Source organism: Ailuropoda melanoleuca, chromosome 6, assembly GCF_002007445.2.
Source record: "Ailuropoda melanoleuca isolate Jingjing chromosome 6, ASM200744v2, whole genome shotgun sequence".
Taxonomy (NCBI): domain Eukaryota; kingdom Metazoa; phylum Chordata; class Mammalia; order Carnivora; family Ursidae; genus Ailuropoda; species Ailuropoda melanoleuca.
Window position 1 is genome coordinate 70,922,372 of NC_048223.1, and position 25,246 is coordinate 70,947,617.

Genomic DNA, 25,246 nt, shown 5'->3' on the forward strand with positions numbered 1-25,246 from the left:
AGGTCTTTCATCCATTTGGAGTTTATCTTTGTGTATGGTGTGAGAGAGTGGTCAAGTTTCATTCTTTTGCATGTAGCTGTCCAATTTTCCCAGCACCATTTATTGAAGAGACTGCCTTTTTTCCACTGGATGTTTTTTTCCTGCTTTGTCAAAGATTAGTTGCCCAAAGAGCCGAGGGTCCATTTCTGGGTTCTGTATTCTGTTCCATTGGTCTATGTGTCTGTTTTTGGGCCAGTACCATGCTGTCTTTGTGATCATAGCTTTGTAGTATAGCTTGAAATCTGGCAACGTGATGCCCCCAGCTTTGTTTTTCCTTTTCAACAATTCCTTGGCGATTCAGGGCCTTTTCTTGTTCCACACAAATTTAAGGTCTGTTTGTCCCAGTTCTTTGAAAAATGTCATTGGTATTTTGATTGGGATGGCATTGAAAGTGTAGGATGCTCTGGGAAGCATAGACATTTTAAGTATGTTAATTTTTCCAATCCATGAGCATGGAATGTTTGTCCATCTTTTTGTGTCTTCTTCAATGTCTTTCAAGAGTGATTTGTAATTTCTAGAATATAGATCCTTTATATCTCTGGTTAAGTTAATTCCAAGATAAGGGGAGGGGGGTGGGGGAATGGGATAGGCTGGTGATGGGTATTAAGGAGGGCACGTATTGCATGGTGCACTGGGTGTTATACGCAAGTAATGAATCATGGAACTTTACATCAAAAACTAGGGATGTACTGTATGGTGACTAACATAATATAATAAAAATATTATTAAATAAAAAAAAAGAAAGCGTCCTGGGAAATTTTCTTTATCACCTTTTTTATAATAAGGAGAAATAGAAAAAAAAAAAAGAAAAAAAGCCTATGTCCTTCAGAGGATTACGGAAACATGAATAAAAACTGTGACTGTTGAAATACTTCCTCCAAAATCAAGAATATTAGTATCCAAATCCTAAAGAATTTATTTTTTGGTTTCCTAACCTTGGGCAACTAACTTAACATCTCTGAATTTCTTCTTATATATAAAAATAGTCAAACGGCACCTGTGTGGCTCAGTTGGTTAACCACCTGACTCTTGATCTCAGCTCAGGTTTTATCTCAAGGTTGTGAGTTCAAACCCAGCACTGTGCTTCACACGGGGTGTGGAGCCTACTTTAATATAAATAAATAAATACATACATAAAATAATGGTATATAAAATAAAATAAAATAAAAATAGTCTAATAATTCTTGTATTATGAAACTGTTGCAAGAATTAAGTATAACCCCAGTAAAGCAACAGCCATATCCCAGATGCAGGAGAGATAGCCATCTCTTCCTCAATGGACTTTGTTACCAAGTGCACACCTGTACCCTGCACAGAAGGTGTGATGTGCATATATATGTTCAGAAGTATTCTGAACTTGAATGTAGCTTTCAGAGAACAGGGACTGGTGGGGGGGAAGTATGTTATTTTGTGAGGTATTTAACTTATGTTGTCTTACACTAAGCAAACAGTATAATTTTCTTGTGGCATAAGTACAGTGATTTTATTTCTAAAAGAGTAGGACAAAACGAAGATTAAGTTTATGTTTAAAACTATAAACTATGCAATGTCATATTGATCCCTTGCTACTTACTAGAAACAACACTTTGACTCTCATAAATTCTCCAGCCTAGCTCATTCTATCTCATGGAGCAATGATTTTGCAGCTTCTGGATCGCAACATAGTCCTGTTTCACTCCCGTGGATCTGGTTTCTTCTGCACTCTGTCTTTTATACTGAGCACATGTGATAATGGTATGTCTGCTGAATTTATTTCTAATTCTCCTTAGCCCATTCTCCTTAGGTGACCCAAAATAACACCATATTTTATTTTATTGAACACTGTCAGCAAAGGCAGCTTTAGAACAGAAACCATAAAATTAAAAAAGCAATAATTGTTGGTCTACATATATATATTTTTTTCACATTTATTCTTAAGGCTCTTCCATGGCTCTTTTAAAATTGACTTCCCCAGTTCATTGTCCTACCAAGTCTATAGTTCAAGAGACTGGGAGTCAACTGCCAATCCTAAGTTTTTGGTTCAGTGCAGATCTGGAATTGGACAATGCTCCCCTTGGACAGAATGTATTAAACCCCTCTGAAACTAAATGGGAATATTGGGGTCAGTGGAAATGTCATTTACAACACATACAATGAGAGTTCAGAGCTTTTAGTTATAGAACTATAATTTGGAGCCTTGGTCATAGCACAAGAACGGTATGACTTATTGCTTATATTTGTATAAGATGCTTTAGTCAGTAAGGTTGTTATGACAGGGTATGGAAGTTTTCAGGGTATCTGGTTATAGGTAATTTTCATTTAATTCTCAAAGCAAAATTCTTGAGAGGAACAGTCATAGATATTCTCCATTTGGTTAAATATCTTGGCACCAATAGATACTTCATTTTAGACTCACATTTAAAATGGCATTTAGTAGTAACCATTTAGTGACCACCCAAGTATTTTCAGCACTAATATTACCTTCTGAATTGCATAGTGATATCCGAAGTTCTAAACTTATTATTTTATTTTATTTATTTAATTTATTTTTTTAAATGTAAATCACATTTTATTTTGCCATCAGAGGTAATTAATTTGATACATACCTTCTATAAGTGTTTTAAATGAGAGATTATTTTTTAAGCGTTCAATGATTCATTAGTTGCATATAACACCCAGCGCTCATCACAACCTTGCCCAAAATCTATTTTTTCTAAATCTAGGTAGTTAAGATTCATGTGTTAATCACCTGCAGATTTAGAACGTCTTATTTATTACTTTTCAAAAATCTGTGATAGCTCTCGTTAATATTTAGCTCCATGAGCCTGACCTATCTGAATGAAAACATTCTTTAGAGAAAGCTGCTAAATTGCTTAAAAACTTAATGGACAGCATAGATTCTGGAGATGAAAACAATATAACTGATAGTATATACATAACTGGTAGTAGAAAAATAACGGGTAGTAAAGCTATGGTAGGATTCTGTGGTAAAACTCTGTGAAGTGGGACTCTCCAGTGTTTTTCTTTTCTACAGTTATGTTTACTTTTTAATTCACAGGGAAATAAAATCTTTCCTTTTCAATGATGCCACCACAACCTCTTTGTTAAGCTCACACTGACTTCCTAATTTCCAACTCCACTTGAGACTTGCCATACTCATCCCACTGGACCTCTCTGGAGCATGACCATTGCTGTCCACCATGCTGACATGTTGCACTTGCAAGGCTCCCGCCCAGCCACATGTTCCTGCCTTTCTTCCTACTTCCATGATTGTTCTTTCACAGGTTCCTCCTCTTCTCTCCTAAATGTATTTTCTTAAGGTTCTGCTTTTGACCCTTTAATTTTCTCTTGCTCTTTAGCAATCCTGCCCTACATGAAACTGTTCCAATCATCATCTCTATATGCATCCCACCATATCTATTACATCTCAACTTCTTAACTGTATTTGCTATAATCTTAACTTTAATTTGAGAGTAACTTAAATATATTTAAAGTGCTACCTGAATATTTTGGTAGAGCTTTAAATATATTAATTTTGTCCTAAAGTGACTCCTCTTTCATCATATTTCCAATTTCTCCTAAAAAAACCATAACCTTCCCAGGTGCTAGGCTAAATAAGCCCTCTTACCCTTTTTTGCCTCCATCATTACCATAATCTCATGTTGTTTTCAATTTCTAGTCAATTTATATTGTCTATTTACAATCTGTCCTCTCATAAATTTTTATTCCTGTGTCTCATATTCAAATTCTGACTTTTGTATATAATACTCTACAATTTCTTCACTGGTCCTGCCTATAGCATTTTCCATTCAGTTGACACAGTTTCCAGATTATTTACCAGGGAGCACAGCTGTGATAATGTCATTCTTCTACTCAAAATCTATAATGACTTCCCATCCTCTACTAAATTCCAAATCTAAATTCCTTCACTTGGCAGTAACGGCTAAGGCCTATATTTCAATTATGTATACAACATCTTCCTTTTCCACAGCCCATGGCCTCCCACTTGTTCTCACATGGGGCAGTATCCCCTAGGAAGAACTTGGAAATGTGTGGAGGCATTTTCTGTTATCACAGAGACTGAGCTGGGAGGTGGTGGTTGTGTATTTGGCGCCCTAGATTCTGAATTTTCTGGCAGGCAGATCCCTACCGTTGTGTCTCACACAACAAAGAATTATTTCACCCAAAATGTCAAGAGCTTTCCTGTTAAGAAACAATGTAGCTTACACAGATTCAGTTACTCATTTTTAAAATTTCTGTTATATGCTTTTCCATCTCCTTTGCCTAGAATGCCCTTTTCATATTTTCCCAATGTCCTTCCTTATCCTTTAAGGCCTATAGAATGTCACTTTTCTGAGAGCCCTCCCTGAATCCCCTAACTGGTGTTGAGTCTTTAACTCCCACAGCATTTCAAAATAGTCTTCTCTAATACCATTTTCATTTTTACCTGGATGATATATTTTCCCTTCTCATTGGAAACAATGTAAGCAAAGCTCCATCTTTGTTTTGCTCCATGACTAGAACATTGTCTGGACTGGGACACGTTATTTATGCTCATATACTTACTACACAGCACACACTGTGAGTGTAAATGAGGGCTCCAGCATAGTCTCTGTTTTGTGATTATTTTAGAAATTCTTGCCTCAGTCTTCATACTAAATCATATTCAGTCCTGGCTACTTATGTCAAGTCATTATCCAATTTGTGACCTCACTCTCCCGCTTGAATTTAATGTCTGTTACTTCTCTCCCACAACTCTGTCTCTTCTTCTAGGGCACAACACCTCAGATTTTCTTAGATAAAGCCCCTTCTCAATGAACTCAGAACTTATTCCTCAGACTGGCTCTGCTGGGTACCCTATGAATCCCTAATTCCTGCCCCTGGCCCACCCTAGATTCATGGGTTCTCCAAGTAGGTGGTCAGCAAATATTTATTGAATGAAGAGATCCTTGGAGTGAGTGGAAGGGAGTGGCTGACTGCATCATTGGGACAGGATGCAAAACAATGATAGTACAATAACACAGAGCTTAATTTACAGCTTGGAAAGCAACTGTGTTCATAGCTGCACTCAATCACAGTCTCCCCAAATAAATATCATGGCACCCCCAGGAAGAGACTGATCCTGAGCTCCAGTCTGAAATCGCCCTAGACAGTCTTGAGAATCAACCATTCAATCATAATCAGCTTCTTAAAAAAATGATCATTTTAGCCTTTTTATAGTCTTATATGACTCTTGGTCTCCAAAATCTTAGAGGTATTTTTTGTTTTTGTTTTTTGTTTTTCGGGTTTTTTTTTTTTTGCCATTCTCTTAAGAGAAAAGAAATAAATTAGGCATAATTGTAAAAAGCCTGTCACAACATTCATAGGCACACTCTGGGATTCTTAAAGAATATGATTATTTCAAATTGACTCATTGAGTCCTATATTGTTTGGTTGCAAACAAAACATCCATCATCATCATCATCTATAGAAAATGAAAGAAAACATATCTGCTTCCCCAGAGCATGATTCTAAGAAAATTAAGTGCTTTCAATTCATAGATATGACAGCTTCTTGATCACAAAAACAAACAAACAGAATCCCATACAAATTAGGATGTTTTTCATTTGAAAGAGATAGCCCGATACCCTTACTGAAGTGTGTCCTGAATAGAGTAACACATCAAAATTTAATCAGAACAAGCTGCTATTATAACAAAACAAACCCATCCTTGCAGGGGGAGATAATGCCAGTCACTTCACATGATTTGTACTTCAAAGAGATAGTGTCATATGGGGACCTTTTATGACTTTGCTTAGAAGCTGGGAGTTTCTATACCTCTCAGAGAACAAAAAAAGGAAGATGCATACTGCTGACTTTAAGCATCCACCTCCCTGTGTCTAAAACACAAAATATGTCCATTTGGATAGAATCATTCACTTCATAAATATGTGCTCAGTACCTACTATGTGTCAGGCATTATCTTTAGGCTACATTGGTGGCTGCAAACTTCCTACCCTCAGGGAGGTTACATTTTTGACAAAGTACTTTGTTCTTTTTACACTTCCCAAGCTTCTATGTCTGGAGCAAACTTGACTTTTGTCTCTGCTTTTTAACACTCTCAATATACAAACCTTTTAGAAAGTAATTATTGATTTACAATAGGTAACTTGTAAAAATATATTCCCAAGCACATCACTGAAAATAAACCAGATGCCTTTACACGTTTAGATCTGTCAAGTCATCACATAACATAGCATTTGATGAGTGGGATAAACAGAAGATATAACAAAGCTGTATTAGATATTGATTCAAACATGACAGTCATTAGAAAACTTCACTTGATTTTGGAAAATCTAAGCACTTGTGAGAGTCTGCCTAATTGAGTATAAGTGTATTCACCACAGGAAAAATATCCTAGGTTTTCACCATATTTTTATTAATTCAAAAAATCTTACCAAAAAACCAAAAACCAACCAACCAACAAACAAAAAAAAACCCATAATATCTAATACCTCTACCACCCCAATAATGAAATTCTATTTCTAACATCTTTGACAAGGCATAGCCTATTTGGCTTTGGTTAAATACTTCCTCGGGTTAGGTAATAATTCACTACACTTAAACAATTCATTCTTGTTCTGCTTAGTCCTTGAATTTCAGGGCCTGAACTGACCATGGTATTCTAGATATGGACAACCCCAAACCAAGTACACTGGAAATTTCCCCCTATTTCACAAGCTAAGTATCATAATCATTTTAAAGCTATAAGATGGCCCCCATGTCATGCTACTGACATATAGTTACCTAAATTAGTATTTTAAATTTTCTGGATTTTTCAGGCCACAAATAATTTTGAAAGAAGTAAAGTAAAAGGAAAGGGAAGTAACTGACACAGGGTTGGGAAATTTCTGTTTTGCCAAGTAAAGAAATAACCATATGAAACGTTACTATCCACTTTCATTATTATTTCATAAATCAAATGTTTTTGATGAATATCAAACAAGTAGAAAGTACATCAGTCTCTAATAAAAAGCTGAATAAGTTTTACTTTATGAAAAAGCTGATTATTACCGACCTAATTTCAACATACGCCATGAAAATGCTTTCATGGACCAGTGTTTGAGCTCATTGAACTAGATAGCAAATGCCCCTCTCAATTCCTGATGCTCCAAGTGCTTTTGGTAAGCAATGTTTTCCCTCTCTACTCGTACAATAGATTTTATTTAACCTAAGGTCCTGACTTTATATTTCCCCTTATTAAATTTAGTTTATGAGCTTTGAAAGATCAGTCCGAATTATCAACTTATTTTAGAACCTTGAATTCTATCTTTCTCATTTTTGTGCCATATGCAAATATAAAATGTTTACTTTTAAAATATCCTTCCAAGGCCTTTTTTAAAATAGAATAAGCGTTAAGTCCTATAGATAGCTTTATCTTTCTACCAGGTTGAGTTCAAACAGATATGCTATTTCAGAAATGCCATCATTCAGATCACATTTCTCTTCTTTATATAAAAGATCCATTAGAGGATCTCAGGACTGGCATTAAGAGGCTTGAGGGCAAACTTCTCACCCAAGGCTTGTACTCCCTTTATAATAGCTTGGTTGAATAGTCAGTCTCCTTGTGTTTGAATGTCTGCGGCATTGAGAAAGCCCAAACTCCTCCTCAACAAAGTCCAATTCCTTTCAGGATAGCTCCGTTAGAGAGCATCTCTCATTCTATATTGAGATGAAGCTTGTATCCTTATAGCTCCTACTCATAGACTGTTGCTCTATGCCTCAGGAATCTTCAGAACAAGTCTTTTGCATCATAGCCTTTTAAAAATTTGATGACAGTGACCATGTTTCTCAGAGTCTTCCTTTTTCCCTCCTAGAAATTCCCTATTGCTTTTATGAGTTTTTCATATGACATAGTTTCAAGTCGTGTCACTGTTTCTAATATCTTCTGCTAAATATGCTCCAAGTGACAATTCTTTTTTAAATGTGACACATATACATGGCAAAGCACTATAGCTGTAGTCCTCGAGGCACAGTAAGAGCCAGGATGATCCAATTCACTGACACCTCAGTGAGTTCAATCGTTTTTAACAAACAGGAATTAAATGTTGCCCTACCAGCTCCTCTTGACCCTGTGTGCTCTCAGCCTACTTACTCAGAATCAATCTAGCAGTATTTTTAATTGGTTGTGTTTTATTTAGAAAGTAATACAATACCTATTTCTGGTTAAATTGAGAGTTCTGAAAGAAATAAAATGGACCCTAAAACCATCCCCCTTGTTCTTTGTCTCCAGTCTCACTTTCCCGGAAGTAACTACTATTAAAATTCTCATGAGAATATTTTTTGAAAATTTTCCTATGACTACACAAACATATGGCTCAATCTATCTCCTTTTTTCCCCCCACATAAATGGGATAATATACATACTCATTTGAAATTTGCCTTTTTCACTTATCTTGGGTATCTTCCATAACAAAACATACATTGAGCCGACTTACTACTTGACACAGTTCTTAACATTCTCTGCTAACAGGCATGTAGGTTGGCTCCAGCTTTTGTTATTATAAGTCAAGCTGCACAAAAACCTTACTTTTAGACTTCTGTGCACGTGTGCATATATAGCTATACCATAAATTGCTGGAAGTCCAATTAGTGGACGTAAATGTATATGCATGCTTTATTTCAATAGCTATTGAGAAAGTAGAGCTCACGGAGATGGGCACTCATACACACATGCACCCCTACACACACACACACCACTGGGTTGTACTCCAGACCTACTAATTCTGAATTTCAGGATGCACTATATTAAAATATGTACAGTTTAAAAAATAATTTTGAAGTACAGAGAAGGTTGAGAATAAGTTTTAGAATTTATTCTTTGATGAAAAGATGTTAAATCATATTAGGTATTTTTCTGACAGCTATATTGCACTGTTGATTCACAGTAAGATTACTATCAACTAAAATCTCTTGGCTTTTGGGAAGGTAAATTTTTGCTAAGCCATAATTCTTCCATTTTCTATTTTGCAACTTGTTTCATAGTGCCCAATATAGTTTAGTATTTATACCTATTACATTTCATCCAGATACTGAGATTTAGTCCATACTCTAGAATATCCAGATTCTTCGTGACTAGATTCTTTCAGCTAATATATGCCCTTTATTCTCTTATTTTTAACTGAAATTTTAAGAATATTATTTTATAGTCTTATCCAAATCATTAGGGGAGCACTGGAATGAACTAAACCAAGAACAGATCGCTGCAGCCCACCAGCACAGAGCTCACCCCTGGTTAGTGACTATACATTACTCAGCCATTTTAGGACTTTTTTTTTCATGAGCTACAACTCAAATTAATTATACTGTAACTTTTTTCCATGTTGTCAAAAAGAAGACACACCATGTTAGGAAAAGTATCATAAAAGGTGTTGCCAAAAACCTTGCTGGCCTTTATAAATATAGAATGATTTATCATTCTAGAAACCATCATTCATTTATATGCGGCTTATATATGCTGCATCTCTGCTAGGTACAGAGGCTACAAGTAGTGAAAAGACTAAGTCATTGCCTTAATGAATTTTATGTTTGAGGGTGGAAAATGTACAATGAAAGTAACAAAATAATATAAAATATAATTTCAGGTTGTGATAGATAGAGACTCTAAAAGAAATAAATATGGTGACATAATGGGGTATACGCTGGAGGAGTGACTTAGGGAGATTGATCTCTGAAAAAAATGATATTTGAGCTGAGTCCTTACAAAATGAACATAACAGAAGCTGGCCATATGGGGAAAAAAGCACTGGGAAATTATCATGTGCAAACTCCCTCAGATGGGAAGGAACAGGAATGTACTGTATTCTAGAAACAGAAAGGCCAATATGCAGAGACCTAATGAATGAAAAGGGAAATAATTCAGGGTGGGGCTGGAAGTCAGGCATTAGGAAGTTTATATAAGTCTGAATAAGACATAAAATATGTTTGAATTTTACTGTAAAAGCTAAGAAAAGCAATTACTATTATAAACATCTTTAAAATTTACTTTGGCTTTTAGATAGAAAGTAGGTTAAAGAGATATAAATGTAAGCATGGAAACCATATAAAATGTTTCTGTGGTCCAAGACAGAGATGATGGTAGTATAGGCTGAGATGCTGACAGATAAGCTGGAGAAAAGAATATAGATTCAAGATAAATATTTTGGGTGAAATTGATAGGACTAGTTAATGGATTCAATAGGAAAAACAGCCATTAGATATCATTAAGATATAAACTTCACAAGAACAAGGATTTTCGTCTATTTGTTTTCTTTACTATTTACCCTCCAGATACCTAAAGAATACCTACCACATAGCACATGTTCAATAAATATTTACTGAATGAAGAAAGGAAAACTTCCAGGTTTTCCCCCAGAGCAACCAGGCAAATAGCCATGCCATTAACTAAAATCAGTAAGACTGAAGAAGTAGCAGAATGAGATGGGAATCGAACAATCAGGACTTCCATTTCGGCTAAAGTTTTAGATGTCTTCTAGATGTCAAAGAGCAAATGCCAAGACTATATTATATCTAAGTGTGTTCTGTAGGGGAGAGATATGGCCTGGAGAGAAAATTTTAGAAGCCAACAGCATGTAGTCATGGAAGCGATTGTAATAAATAATAAAAATCTAAAGAGCCCCTGAAGGACATTTAAAAAAAAGATTGATTATGGAGATGCATATAACATTTAAAATAACATTTACAAATAAAATATTTATTAATGGAAAGATTCAATATCTTAAAGAGCCATATGCCTGAAATAATCTAAAATTCAAAGACATTTTAACAATTTCAATAAAAATTTTAATGTACTTTCATGGAACTTGATAAGTCGATCCTAAAAGTTATATGGACAAGCAAAAAAGTAAGAAGAGCAATAAACAAGCAAACAAAAAACCACCACCAATAACAACAAAAAAACCCGAGGTGAGCCAATTTGCCTAGAGATATCAGATTTAGTATAAAACCAAAATTAAGACACTGCAATACTGGTGCAGGTATAAAGAAATAGACCAGTGGAACAGAACAGAGAGCCCAGAAGCTTTTATACTTTGAAATGTATTTCAATTTACCTATCAACCTATATTTACATATGGAATACTAGTAAATAAATTATACATTTGAAAAATATGTATTATACATTTATAATGCATTATATAAAACATGTAGATGTATGCATATGTTACAAATATGGATAGTATATAACATATGTGTATACAAATATATATAAAACAATAGAAATTTTTTAAAAAGTGTGTGCATGTGTGTGAAAGAATGATAGCATTTTACACTAACTGGGAAAGGATCAACTATTTAACACATGATGGTGGCCCATTGGTTAGCACTGTAAAAAAAAAAAAAATCCCTACCTCAGGTTAGCCATAAAAATAAATTTTAGATGAAGTAAAGATCTAAATGTTAAATAAAGATACTTCAGCCTTTTGTAAAAGGAAATGTGAAAACTATATAACATGTTTGTTAGGAGAATTTCTTAACGAGGCACAAACCAACAAATCATTATACAGGGTAAATGCTCAATAAATATCTATCAAAGGAATTAAAAGATGGATCATTAAAGTTCCTAAAATCTTCAATGATCAAAGCATTATTTTAAAAATTAAAAGAAAAGCTATAGTCAACAGAAGGTATTTTTAACAAACCTGAGCAATGTAATAACAACAACAAAAGACAACCTAACTAAAAGTAGCAAAGGATTTAGGCAATTTACGGAATTAGAAAACCAAATGGTTAAAGAACATTTGAAAAATGTTCCCTTTAGTAATCAGAAAATTATAAATTAAAACCAATGAGATATATTTACTACTCTTCAGATTCAAAAGACATTTTAAAAGCATCAAATCCAATCCACAGTACAGAGAAATGCGAACTCTCCTAACTGTGGAGGGGAGTATAAATGATTAAACCACTTTAGGGACCCCAGTGCAGTATTTTGGTTCCTTGTGAGATCTCACAGAAAACTGACATCAGTTGTGAGATCTCAGTTGCAGGTACTCTGGACTCCACTTCTCCAGCCAGTTTTTACTTGTTAATCCACATTAAGTTCAAAGGGAGAGTCTCCCTTACTGTTTCCTCAATATTCTTAGAGATGAAATTATTGGCAAGGCAAATCAAGAATTTAACACATACACCACTTTTAGAAAGATGAGAATCTCAGCAGATATCCAGCTACTTGAAGTCTCTAATCATTGCTATATTTCACATCCTTACAACATTTGTGACCTTTATGAGGAAGTAATTATCCATATTTTCTCTTGATTATTCTAAGACAAGGTATTTAAGATTGCCCTTAGGTGTATACTGATTTATGGTTCAAGACACTATCCTAGAAATAATTCCCTAAAGATATGTTGCTTCTCAGATAACAAACAAACAAAAACTTCCTGAAATGCAGACAAGAAAAAATGTCCTGGCTTTTTTCAAACTCATGTCTTCTTTGAATAAAAGAGGGGAAAAGAAGTCATTCCTTTCATATTCTGAGATTTCAAAATTAATAAGACTAAAAATAAAATTGTTGGACAAAGCCCTGCTTTGATTTCACACTGCACCTTTCTCTCACAAAATTCTGATATGGTCCCTTAGGGAATGTTACAAGAACCAGGTGCTAAGTAAAGAAAAAACTTGTGCTTAGTAAAGAATAAACCCTGACCTTAGGACAAGTCATCTTTTGTGTTTAAAATAAATATCTGAATATATTTTCATATATATAAAGGTCCAGAGTATTAAATATAATTTTTATAGTTAGTTTAATGAAAGAGACAGCAACTTAATTATCATACCTGTGGACACAAGGTTTCCAGGTGACCGGCCGCAATTTTGACAATTTTAATTCCATCTTCATTTGTTGACATAGAACAAGCAAGATTTGCCACCTTAAATAGAATCCAAAATAATGGAAAGTATTTCAGATTATTAAGGAAATGCAGAAACATTTGTTATCCTAAATAACTTAGAGCATGTACATATTCATTGAAAAATCTCAGTGATAAACAACGGCATTCTCATAAATGTCACTGCTATCTGTTTTATGGAAGGACTCAGAGAATCTATTAAAACAATTAACAACAAAGGACTCTAGAAAATTCTTGAAAACAAAACGGAAGACAGATGAGTGAATCACTCAACCCTATCCAGTCTCTCTCTTTTTTTTAAAGATTTTATTTATTTATTTGACAGAGATAGAGAGACAGCCAGCGAGAGAGGGAACACAAGCAGGGAGTGGGAGAGGAAGAAGCAGGCTCATGGCGGAGGAGCCTGATGTGGGGCTCGATCCCATAACGCCGGGATCACGCCCTGAGCCAAAGGCAGACGCTTAACCGCTGTGCCACCCAGGCGCCCCCTATCCAGTCTCTTGGTATCAACATCTAACCCATAATAAGATGCTAACTATTATGGTTTCCTATAGGACTGGGGAAAAAAAAAACAGTTTATCTTTGGATTGAATGCTAATAGGTTCTTGGAATCTCATCGATTATAATTTTTTTTAAGTTTGTAATTGTTTTATTATTTTTTTCATTCCCCAACAGTCTACCATGCATACTAAATTGCATTAAGCGTGACTATATCTTTACTCATGTTTTATTCAGCATCAAATATGTTACAAAGCTAGACAAATACAAGATAATTAAATTCTTCTTCCTCTTCTTGCTTTTCTACTACAACTTCATGGGCACTGTTTGACATTTCAGCAATTTGATTCAAGCATTAGTAACACCCAAATTCCTTTATACATTACTCCTTTTGAAACTTGCACTGCTTTCCAGTGAAATGGGTGCTCTCTTAAATAGTCACCTTAATGTCCATTACCTAAGTCCAATATTTACAGATACTTTCTTTATACCATGAAAGAGCCATGAAGAAGAGCATGGGATTCCTTCTTCTTCCTTTGACCCTCACTCTTATTCAGCGTTGTTCTTGCTAGCAGGTGAATGTGTCCAGTGGCAATGTTTCCCCTGATCTACAAGTTATGTCATTGTCTTCGTCATTGCAAGGAAATAGCTTTTCCATCATTTTCTTAACCTTCCGTATGTCTCTGTTGGTTATTATATGCTTCAACACATTGCAGATTTTACTACTTAAATCCAAAATACATCCAGTTGCAGAAAACCACACAGCTGAAGACAATGGAAGCAAACACAAATATATCCTTGGATCACAATTGTAGAGTACCACAAAATGTAACTTAAGTGGATTTATAGTCTGCTTTTGTAGCATTACTTTTAATAAGTGAACAGTGAAACAATTCCATGATTTGCATTTACATATAATGAAATAAAAGCCATACATTATTTAGCTGTGGAAGGGCATTGTTCACTTTATTAATGTATATGAAAATGGCTTACTTGAAAAGGGCTTTTGTTGTCTTGAAGGTCACAAGGCTTTAGCTTTCATATCTGACATACAATTAGCACATCCGTGAATTATTTGAAAAGGGCAGGAGTTTCCGCACCCCCTCCCATCTCCAAGTTCCACTCACAGAAAGTACGATTCAGCAATCTAATCACTTTGACATGTCTTCTAATAATTTGCACAGCACTGAAGAAAATCTCTATCTGTAAATTTGAGCACTGTTTCTTTTAAGTAAATTTTAATAATTAGAAATTATTGGCTCAATCTTTTGGTCAAACCAGATGAATGCTGGTTAATCCAAAGTTTAAAAATTTACAAAAACATGCCCCAAATACTCTTTTCTTTATTTTTTAATGGATCATCTTTCTCTTTTTTTCCCTTTTAAAGACAGATATTCTTCTGGACATTTGCTGGATACCATGTTTATTGTAAGCCAATTCAGTGACTAACATAATGTGGAAATCATCCTAATCACAAAAGTTCTGTTTATATGAGTAGACTTAAATTTCACAAAACTCTCAATTGAATATATAGCACAGCTAAAAGTTTTCTACTCAATGATCATCCTAACAGTCTGTCTTCCTTTAGTCAGACAGACTTGAAATTATCACTACCAGAACTGTTTTGTGTCAGATTAATTTTCTAAATAATCAAGTACTATTTTCCAGATTAAGGCAAGTGGAGCTTTAGTGATGTTTTATGCAAACAAATTCAAATTCATGAAATAGCTAGCATTCTGTGACAAAATGAAAAAAAAAGTTAAGGGATAGAAATAAAACCTCTTTCCATTTCTAATTTGAGTGACTTGTGACATATTTTCCAAAGCGACATCAATATGTAAATGAAAGCTAAATTTCTTCTAACAATATTCCTAAATTCTGTGTGGCATTTTAGGAAGTCAGTTATGTTTCCGAGCACAGCATGAAGGCAACTCCCTACTAATCAAAGAAAGCAGCATGCAAATATAATATTTTGTAAAGTTGTTTGAGATATTTGGACATCTGACATCTTTGTATATCTAACTTTGACAACATTTCAAAGTCTGTGTAAAGCTTCATTATTCAAGAGATCCTTTTGGAAAGTTTCTGCCCACTAAGAGAAATTAGGACCTAGGAAGATCTTAGACACAAACAGTTCTTGAACCTAGAGACAAACAGTTCTTGAACCTAGAGACAAAACAGTCTTAAACCTGATTTCCACAAATAATAAGCATTTGACAATGGGCAAAATGTTCTCTTCTCTAAGCTTATTTTGTAACCTTAAAAATGGGTATGATAATATCTATGTCACTGGAGTGCTTTGATTAAATGAGATAGTGCGTGGAGAAGGCCTGGAGCCATCAGGTAGGCTTGACCATGTATGAATTCCCTTCCAGTTCATCTGTCTCTCTACCAGCACAGGGTGGGAAAGAGCAGTTAGTCTCTTAAGAGGTTTTACAGAATTAAAACCTTAGGAGCCTAAAGAAATTTGACAAAACGTCTAATCTGAAAGTCACAAACTAAAGCATTTTCAAGACTCATGCAGAAAATACAAACATAGAATATTGATATAACTCAGTGGTTGGGCAGGTTGGTAGGTCCCCAGGCAAACGTGAGTATGTATGCCCTCCCTAAAGGCATTAGAACTCATTAAAACAAGATGAAAAACAAACAATAACAACAACATTGCCTTGACCAAACTAACTGTCTATTGGCTTTAGTTTATAGGTCAGCAGTTTGTGAATTCTGATCCCACTCTTTAATCATCTATTGTATAGATAGGAAAACAAAATCAAACAAGGAGAAGAAACATACTCAAACCACCCAATGACAGGGAGACTATTAAGTAGAGCTATGTGTGTGCTGTTTTATGTCACCCTGAATTAAAAGTATTGACAAAAGTTCCTGCATTGAAATGACTGTTTATTGATATTGTACTACATTCTTACCCAAGTCCATGAGATCAGTCTAAATTACCCTAAACAAATGGGACCAAAGGCACTCAGGAAAATTCATAAGTTTGTTAAAAGAAAAAGGCCAGGACACAATATTCTTTCATTTTTATAAAAAATTAAACTGGGGTACCTGGGTGGCTAAATTGGTTGGGCATCTGACTCTTGTTGTTGTCTCTGGTCATGATCTTGGGGTCGTGGGACTGAGCCCCATGTCAGGCTCCATGTTTAGCAGGGAATCTGCTTGGGATTCTCTCCCTCTGTCCCTTCCCCTGCTCATGCTCTCTCTCTCTGTCAAATGAATAAATTTGGAAAAAAAATAAACTATATCATTGAAATCATCAATGATACTGTATCTAATAACTGCAAAAGATAAATTTAAAAAGAATGATTTTATTTATGTATTTTATATCAGTGCCTTTCACGTGACCCTCTCTCCTTCTCACCAGTCCTTCTGCCTCTAAGATGTGTGTTCATTCCAGACTTTTCAAACTTGACTAAATGTACTGCTCTATCTGGATTGTTTAAAACAACAACAACAACAACAACAACAACAAACCGTAGACAACAAAGCCTGGTCAGATGATTCCTAAACTAATTAACATTGTTTCCATGCAGTTGATGTTTTTTATCCTCTTCCTGGTTCCTAATTCAAGTTTTGTATACCAATTTTGTATGTTCCTGTCATCCTTTCTATTTGCTGAACTTTGGTTCTACCCTTTCACATGACATAGAACATGGTACCCGAGATGTCTGGGTGGGTCAGTCAGTTAAGCACCCAACTTTTGGTTTTGGCCTAGGTCATGATCTCGAAGTTGTGGGATCAAGCCCTGTGTTGGGCATGCTCAGTGTGGAGTTTGCTTCAGATTCTCCCTCCCTCTCTCATTCACTCTCTCTCTCTTTCAAGTAAATAAATAAAATCTTAAAAAGAAAAACAAAACAAAACAAAACAAAACATGGTACCCTTCACTCCCTAAGCTATGGTCTTAAGTGAGAAATGAATCATTGAACATTATATCAAAACCTAATGATGTCATTGAACATTTATTAAAAACTAATGATGTACTGTATGTTGGCTAATTGAATTTTAAACAAACAAACAAACAAACACTCTATTTTGGAATCTGGCCCTGTAGAACCCTGCCAGTTAGGCTAGTTCTGTCCCTCACTTTCCATCAAGGTCAGGGAGATGAGCATGCTTAACCCCAAAAAATGACTCACTAATGATAGAGCCAAGGACAGTTATAAAAAAAGATATTTGGGGATTTGTGGTATTCTCAATGACTTTATTTGGGGATTTGTGGTATTCTCAATGACTTTTCAGTCAGCCTACCATGCTATCTGCTCAACTCTGCTTTTCATCATTGTTTTGTTCTGATCTTGTAAAGAGACTGTATTTTAAAAGTATTGAATACCATAGGGGCACCTAGGTGGCTCAGTCCATTAAGAATCTGACTTCAGCTCAGGTCATGATCCCAGGGTCCTGGGATCAAGCCCTGCAGCAGACTCCACATTCAGCGGGGAGTCTGATTGTCCCTCTGCCCCTCCCTCTGCTTATGCTCACTCTCTCTCCTCTCTCTCTCAAATAAATAAAAATATTTTTTAAAAAGTATTGAATACCAGAGCATGCTCTATTTCAACATTCTGATATCAAGTTTTATTTGAAATCCCAGCAGCACTAGTTGTCCTCTCAGTCATTTTAGATAACTGAAATGCTATTGTTGCTATGAATGAGCTCACTATTTGGACAGCTGTTCATCACACATCATTCAGGCTGTCACCATGGAATTCTCACACAGCTATTTACCTGTGATATGATTTCTCAAGAATATGAAGCAAACTTTGATGTTTGATGAGATTTCCATTGCCACACATTCATTGTTTATACATAGTTCACATAGTTAATTGTAATATCATGTCACTGTGTATCCTAGCTCTCAGTGGGGGATAAAGGTCACTGTCTAATTTTCATTCACTTTTCCCTCTGACAGATGGTCATGCAACTCCTGTGTAAACACTTTCGAGACAGAGAAATTCAGAGACAGAATATTAGAGTTACTAGCTTTTCAATGGTAATAGGATGTGACTGTGTAAGGAGCAAATGTTCTTAGAAAGGTACCTGAGACACCCATATTTATTAGGCTGCTAGAAGAGGATAATCCTCCCATGAGTCTTAGAAAAGAGGTCAGGGATAGAGAAGGTTACCCACAATACTTTGATGCAATAGAGGCTGGAAGAAGAGAAAGTTTCAAGAAGGTGATCTCAATTATCAAATATTGAGAGGTCAAGTAAGTAATCCCTGAAATTGTCCATCGATTTAGCCACATGGAGGGCCATTCTTAGAATGCTGGAGTGGAATGTTGATGGTCAAACCAGCCTATGTGGTCACAGAACTGTGTAGGTGGTGTGGTAGTCTCATTTATCTTACAACTCAAAGCAGAGAACTAGAAACTACCTGGACAATATTCACTCCCCCATTCCCACATGTATCCATTTCTTTTATTTTTCACCTCTCAAACATCTCCTGAATCATCTTCTTTTCTAGCTCCCTATCCTCATCATGCATAGTTCCTTTTCTCTCTGTTTCAGATATTAAACCTACTTTCAGTTATCCATACTTCCTTCTGCCACAGGATATTCACACACGCTATTTTCTTTAGCCTGGAATATGCTCCTCCTCCTTCTTAACTGTCACCCTTTTACCCCTTAGGCCTACTTTACTGCTATCCATCAGATCTCTGCTCCAAAGTAATTCCTTAAAGAATTTTTCACCAATGTTCCATCTCCTATCCACCATGGAGACTTCCCCATACCCAAGTCAGGTTTTTCTTTCACAGCCTGAGTCTCAGTTTGTGATTATACATTCACTGAAGGGATAATTTGATTAGTTACCATCTCCCCTGCTTTTTAAGAGCAGGGTCCTTACTTGTGTTTGCTCAATGTTAGGCCCTCAGTTCCTAGGGCCTGATACATGATAGCGAAACAATAATAGATCTTCAGTGAATGAATAAATGCATGAATGCACAAATAAGCATGTTTAAGAATGTATCATTCCCGGGGCGCCTGGGTGGCACAGTGGTTAAGCGCCTGCCTTCGGCTCAGGGCGTGATCCCGGCATTGTGGGATCGAGCCCCACATCAGGCTCCTCTGCTATGAGCCTGCTTCTTCCTCTCCTACACCCCCTGCTTGTGTTCCCTCTCTCGATGGCTGTCTCTCTGTCAAATAAATAAATAAAATCTTAAAGAAAAAAAAAAGAATGTATCATTCCCAAGGAGAGAATGCAAAATGGAACATAGAGGAAGGAGACAGCAGTAGAAATTCAGGACAAGCAAAAAGGGGAATAAAATCTCCCTTTGAAATTCATTTTCAATATTCCACAAAGGCTTAGACACTGGACTTCAAAGAAAAGTAACACACTTTTCTTCTAATCTGGTCACTATACTTAACAAAGCTTGGGGGGAGTTTCTTTCAAGTTTTACTTTCACTTAAGATATCAAATTGGAAACAACTGAAGAGCTCCCAACTTAACTTTTAATTTATTTCTTTTTAATCAAGTAAAATAATTGTTCAAAGGGCCCAAGCTGGCTGCCAAATGCTGGTGAGTATGGCAGGTGGAAAGAGGTATTATAACTGCCATCAACAAACCCAGGAGCTTTAGTGTCTCCTGCAGAACATAATGTACTGCACGTTTTGTTTGCAGACAAGCCTTGCTTAGAGGCTTGGGACTGAGCCTGAGAAGTGAAGAAGGGGGTTTGTGATCTCCCAATGCTGGCATCCAAGTGACTTCTGGCTAAACAAGCCAGCTTTTCTATTTCTCCTGGTGAAACAGTGCATCCCTGATGCTCTTTGTAATAACAAGAAATAATATGAATTACAAGTTTTCTAAAGTATTTCACTAATAGAATTGTGCTACAGAAGTGCAGGGCAAGATGCAGGGGGACAATTTTAACCAAGTAACAAATATTGATTATTCACCTCTGGGAAGAATCCAAGGGAACAGCAAGGGAAATCAAAGAAAGTAGAAGCAAATCTCAGGAAATAGAATCTATTTGTGGGAACACATGAAAAAGAGAATAACTCTGTTTCTAAGTACAATAGGAAGTTAGAGGTAGTGGATCTCATAGAAGAAAATGTAGTCAATGTGTTTCAAGAAAACAAATTATTACCAAGGAACTTCATATTCTCTTGGACTTTGCATCTCAACCTACCTCCCAAGCTTTATGAATCTCACATCACACAATCCTGTCTCTGAATTACTTTAACTAGTGTTAACAATTTATCTGTCTGTCTTTGGTTATTCATCTGCAAGATAAGGAACAGATTAATTATTTGATTTGTAGACCTCCTCCCATTTCAATAATTACCTTTTAGTGATTATGTAACCTGATAATAAAATTAGACAGGAATCAAGGGGCAGAGCTAACAGGCAATTTCTAAATAAAATATTAGCAACTTAAATCTAATTATGTAATAAAAGAATAACTATATAGCAAGACAATGTGGTTTACCCTAGGAATAAACAGTGGTTCATGATTGGGAAATCTAACTATAAAATTACTTGTTTTGCTATATTTCAACAGATTTCAACATAGCATTTGCTGACAGTTTTATGCCTATTCTTATTAAGGCAAAATAAAACTAAATAAAGAAACAAAAAAATCTTAGTGAGCTATGACTATAAGGAATCATTCTTTTTTTTTTAAAGATTTTATTTATTTATTCGACAGAGATAGAGACAGCCAACGAGAGAGGGAACACAAGCAGGGGGAGTGGGAGAGGAAGAAGCAGGCTCATAGCAGAGGAGCCTGATATGGGGCTCAATCCCATAACGCCGGGATCACGCCCTGAGCCGAAGGCAGACGCTTAACCGCTGTGCCACCCAGGTGCCCCTATAAGGAATCATTCTTAACCTGAAACAAATTCCAGAAATTTACAGCAAATATCCTGCCCAAAAGTCAAGATTAAGATAAGCATTTCCACTGTTAGTGAAATTAATCAACATTTTATTCAAGGTTTTAGTCAATGTAAATGAACCTAAGAAATAACTGATAGCTGCAAATATTATACAGAGGGTGACAAAATTGCCTACCTAAAGAATGCAAGATAATTTTCTGAAAAGCTGTTACCACTACTGAGTATTTAGTAACATGATTTAACGCAGGATGAATAATATATATTGCTTTTCTATACATCAGTGAGCATAAAATAAAATTTTAATAGCCCAATGTCTGTCATAGTAGCAATTAAAGTTATAAATTTCATGGTATATATACTATTAAGAAATAGTACAACCATTGAATGTGTAGACTGCTTTGGGTAGCATAGATATTGCAACAATATTTGTTCTTCCAATCCATGAGCATGGAACATTTTTCCATTTCTTTGTGTCTTCCTCAATTTCTTTCATGAGTATTCTTTAGTTTTTTGAGTACAGATCCTTTGCCTCTTTGGTTAGGTTTATTCTTAGGTATTATGGTTTGGGGTGCAATTGTAAATGGAATCGACTCCTTAATTTCTCTTTCTTTTATCTCATCAGCAATGTATAGAAATGCAACTGATTTCTGTGCATCGATTTTATATCCTGCCATTTTACTGAATTCCTGTATGAGTTCTAGCAATTTTGGGGTGGAGTCTCAACTTTTTTCACAGAACTGGAACAAATAATTCTGAAATTTGTATGGGACCAGAAAAGACCCCAAATAGCCAAAGGAATGTTGAAGAAGAAAACCAAAACTGGGACATCACAATTCTGGACTTCAAGCTCTATTACAAAGCTGTAATAATCAAGATAGTATGGTAGCGGGCACAAAAACAGACACATAGATCAATGGAACAGAATAGAGAACTCAGAAATGGACTCTCAACTCTATGGTCAACTAATCTTCGACAACAGGAAAGAATATCCAATGGAAAAAAGACAGTTTCTTCAACAAATGGTGTTGGGAACATTGGACAGCCACATGCAGAAGAATGAAACTGGACTATTTCCTTACACCATACACCAAAATAGACTCAAAATGGATGAAAGACCTAAATGTGAGACAGGAATCCAACAAAATCCTTGAGAAGAACATAGGCAGCAACCTCTTTGACCTCGGCCACAGGAACTTCTGGCTAGACACATTGCCAAAGGCAAGGGAAGCAAGGGCAAAAATGAACTATTGGGACATCATCAAGATAAAAAGGTTTTGCACAGCAAAGGAAACAGCTGACAAAACCAAAAGACAACCAACAAGATGGGAAAAGATATTTGCAAATGACATATCAGATAAAGGGCTAGTACTCAAAATCTATAAGAACTTATGAAACTCAACACTCAAAGAACAAATTAATCCAGTCAAGAAATGGGCAGAAGACATGAACAGATTTCTCCAAAGAAGACATCCAAATAGCCAACATACACATGAAAAAGCGTTCAACATCACTTGGCATCAGGGAAATACAAATCAAAACCACAATGAGATACCACCTCACACCAGTCAGAATGGCTAAAATTAATAAATAAGGAAATGACAGAAGTTGGTGAGAATGTGGAGAAGGGGGAACCCTCCTACACTGTTGGTGGGAATGCAAGCTGGTACAGCCGCTCTGGAAAACAGTATGAAGATTCCTCAAAAAGTTGAAAATAGAACTACCCTACAACCCAGCAATTACACTACTGGGTTCCCCAAAGATACAAATGCAGTGATCCAAAGGGGCACCTGCACCCCAATGTTTATACCAGCAATGTCCACAATAGCCAAACTATAGAAAGGGCCCAGATGTCCATCAACAGATGAATAGATAAAGATGTGGTAAATATATATAAACAATGGAATATTATGCACCATCAAAAACGAAATCTTGCCATTTGCAATGACATGGATGAAACTAGAGGGTAGTATGCTAAGCAAAATAAGTCAATCAGAGAAGGACAATTACCATATGATCTCACTGATATGTGGAATTTAAGAAACAAGGCAGAGGACCATAAGGGAAGGGAGGGAAAAAATGAAACAAGACAAAAACAGAGAGGGAGACAAACCATAAGAAACTCTTAATCATAGGTAACAAACTGAGGATTGTTGGAGGGGAGAGGGTGGAGGGATGGGATAACTGGGTGATGGACATTGGGGAGGGTATGTGCTGTAATGGGCACTGGGTATTATATAAGACTAATGAATCACAGACCTGTTCCCCTGAAACAAATACATTTATATGTTACTTAATTGAATTTAAATTTAAAAAAGAGAAAAGAAATAGTACAACCATATCATATACATGCTTATGTGCATATCGTGGAATGCATATGTGTATATGTATTAAATTTTACTTAATGAAATAAAAGAACAACTGGATAAATGGGGAGAAATATATTCCTGAATGAGAATGCTCAATATTGTAAAAATAAAATGTCAACTCATTTCCTATATTTGTCTATTAATTTAATAGTTCTAAATGGAACTTAGCTTAATTTTAATGTACATCTGGAAGAATATGTGAAAGACTAGCAAAGATTATTTACAAAAAAGAATAATGGGAAGTATAGTAAGTGAGTAATTAAAACCCTTGGAAAGTTAATGCCTTTCGAAGTGATGGGAAAAAATAATGGTGATGGCCCAATTGGCTACTACTTGGAGAGAGGGTGGGGGAATTCAATGTACATAAAAAGACTGGCATATACGACTGCATAAAAATTTTTGAAATTTCAAAATAATGAAAACTTACAAAGTTAAAACGCAAAAGATGAACAAAAGTACTTGGTATAGTATAACCCAAACAAGATTAGTATCCTGAAAGCATAAATAATTCTTAAACATCAAGAAGGAAAAGGGCATTAAGAAATGGACAAAATATTTAAACAGACACTTAACATATGAAATACAATAAATACATCAAAAGATTTCCAATGTACCTTTTGATCTATTAAGCAGGAAATACAACGAAAACAAGAAAGTGACATTTTTCCTTGTCATATTAGCACTAATTAAAAAAATTTTATATTTTGCTGTATTGCTGAAGGTATAGGGAAGTAATTAGAGGGTAAATGGCCAACTTTCCAGATAGCCATACAGCCTCATCTATGAAAATTTAAAATTTGCAAAAGTGCAGACACTCAATTTAATGTAATCTGTCCTTCAGAAATACTTGCATATGTGAACAAACATACAGCCGCAGGAAGGTTCATTGCAACTTTACTTGAAAAGTGAAAAGGAATCTAAATATTTATCAAAGGAACATAAATTAAATCATGTAATACTATGATTCTGTAAAAAAAAAAAAAGGAAAAGAACACTTTCTGCTAACATAAAATATCTCAAATATATAATTTAAGTAAAAAATATTATAGAATATATGTAAAAAGTATTCCTATTTAAATAAAACTATGTATTATAATTATGCATAAATGCAAAATATAAAGTCTACAGTGATAAACCCCAACTATTAACATGAATTATATATGGGAAAAGAAGTGGGATTGCTATAGCCATAAAGTGAATCACTCTATTTTAACTTCATGTTTCTATAGTGCCTGAATTTTTTTCACTACATATTTATCTAATTAAAAACAAAAAGGATGATTGATGAAATAATTCTATATGTATTGAATTGGAAACATGCCATTGACAAGGAAAACAGAATGCCTAAAATGAACTCATTTATTAAAGATGATGAGTCCGTGTGTGTGGGTGTGTGTATGAAAGTGTGATATATAAAATGTTGTTCACCAAAATGGTAATTGTGGTTACCTCTGAGAAGTAAGACTCAAGATAACTTCAACTTTCCTTCTTCACGCTTTTAAAAATTTATAGGGCAACCCTCTCGGGTCCCCTCCCTCCTCAGGAGCTTTGGACTATCACACCATTATCTTTCAATAAACCTTGCTTTGCTGCCCACCAAAAAAAAATTATATATTATATATATATAATATAA

At 35.4% G+C, this 25,246-nt stretch overlaps 1 protein-coding gene across 3 annotated transcripts in view; it reads right to left on the reverse strand.

Annotated features, from left to right (window-relative positions):
• The window catches only part of CTNNA3 (catenin alpha 3), a 1,722,523-nt gene that overhangs the window by 574,427 nt on the left and 1,122,850 nt on the right, over positions 1-25,246 (reverse strand). For all 3 annotated transcript variants that reach the window (XM_034662590.1, XM_034662589.1, XM_034662591.1), the window contains one exon: positions 12,834-12,926. In XM_034662590.1, coding sequence (XP_034518481.1) covers positions 12,834-12,926 — 93 coding nt within the window. The remainder of the gene's footprint in view (positions 1-12,833; positions 12,927-25,246) is intronic.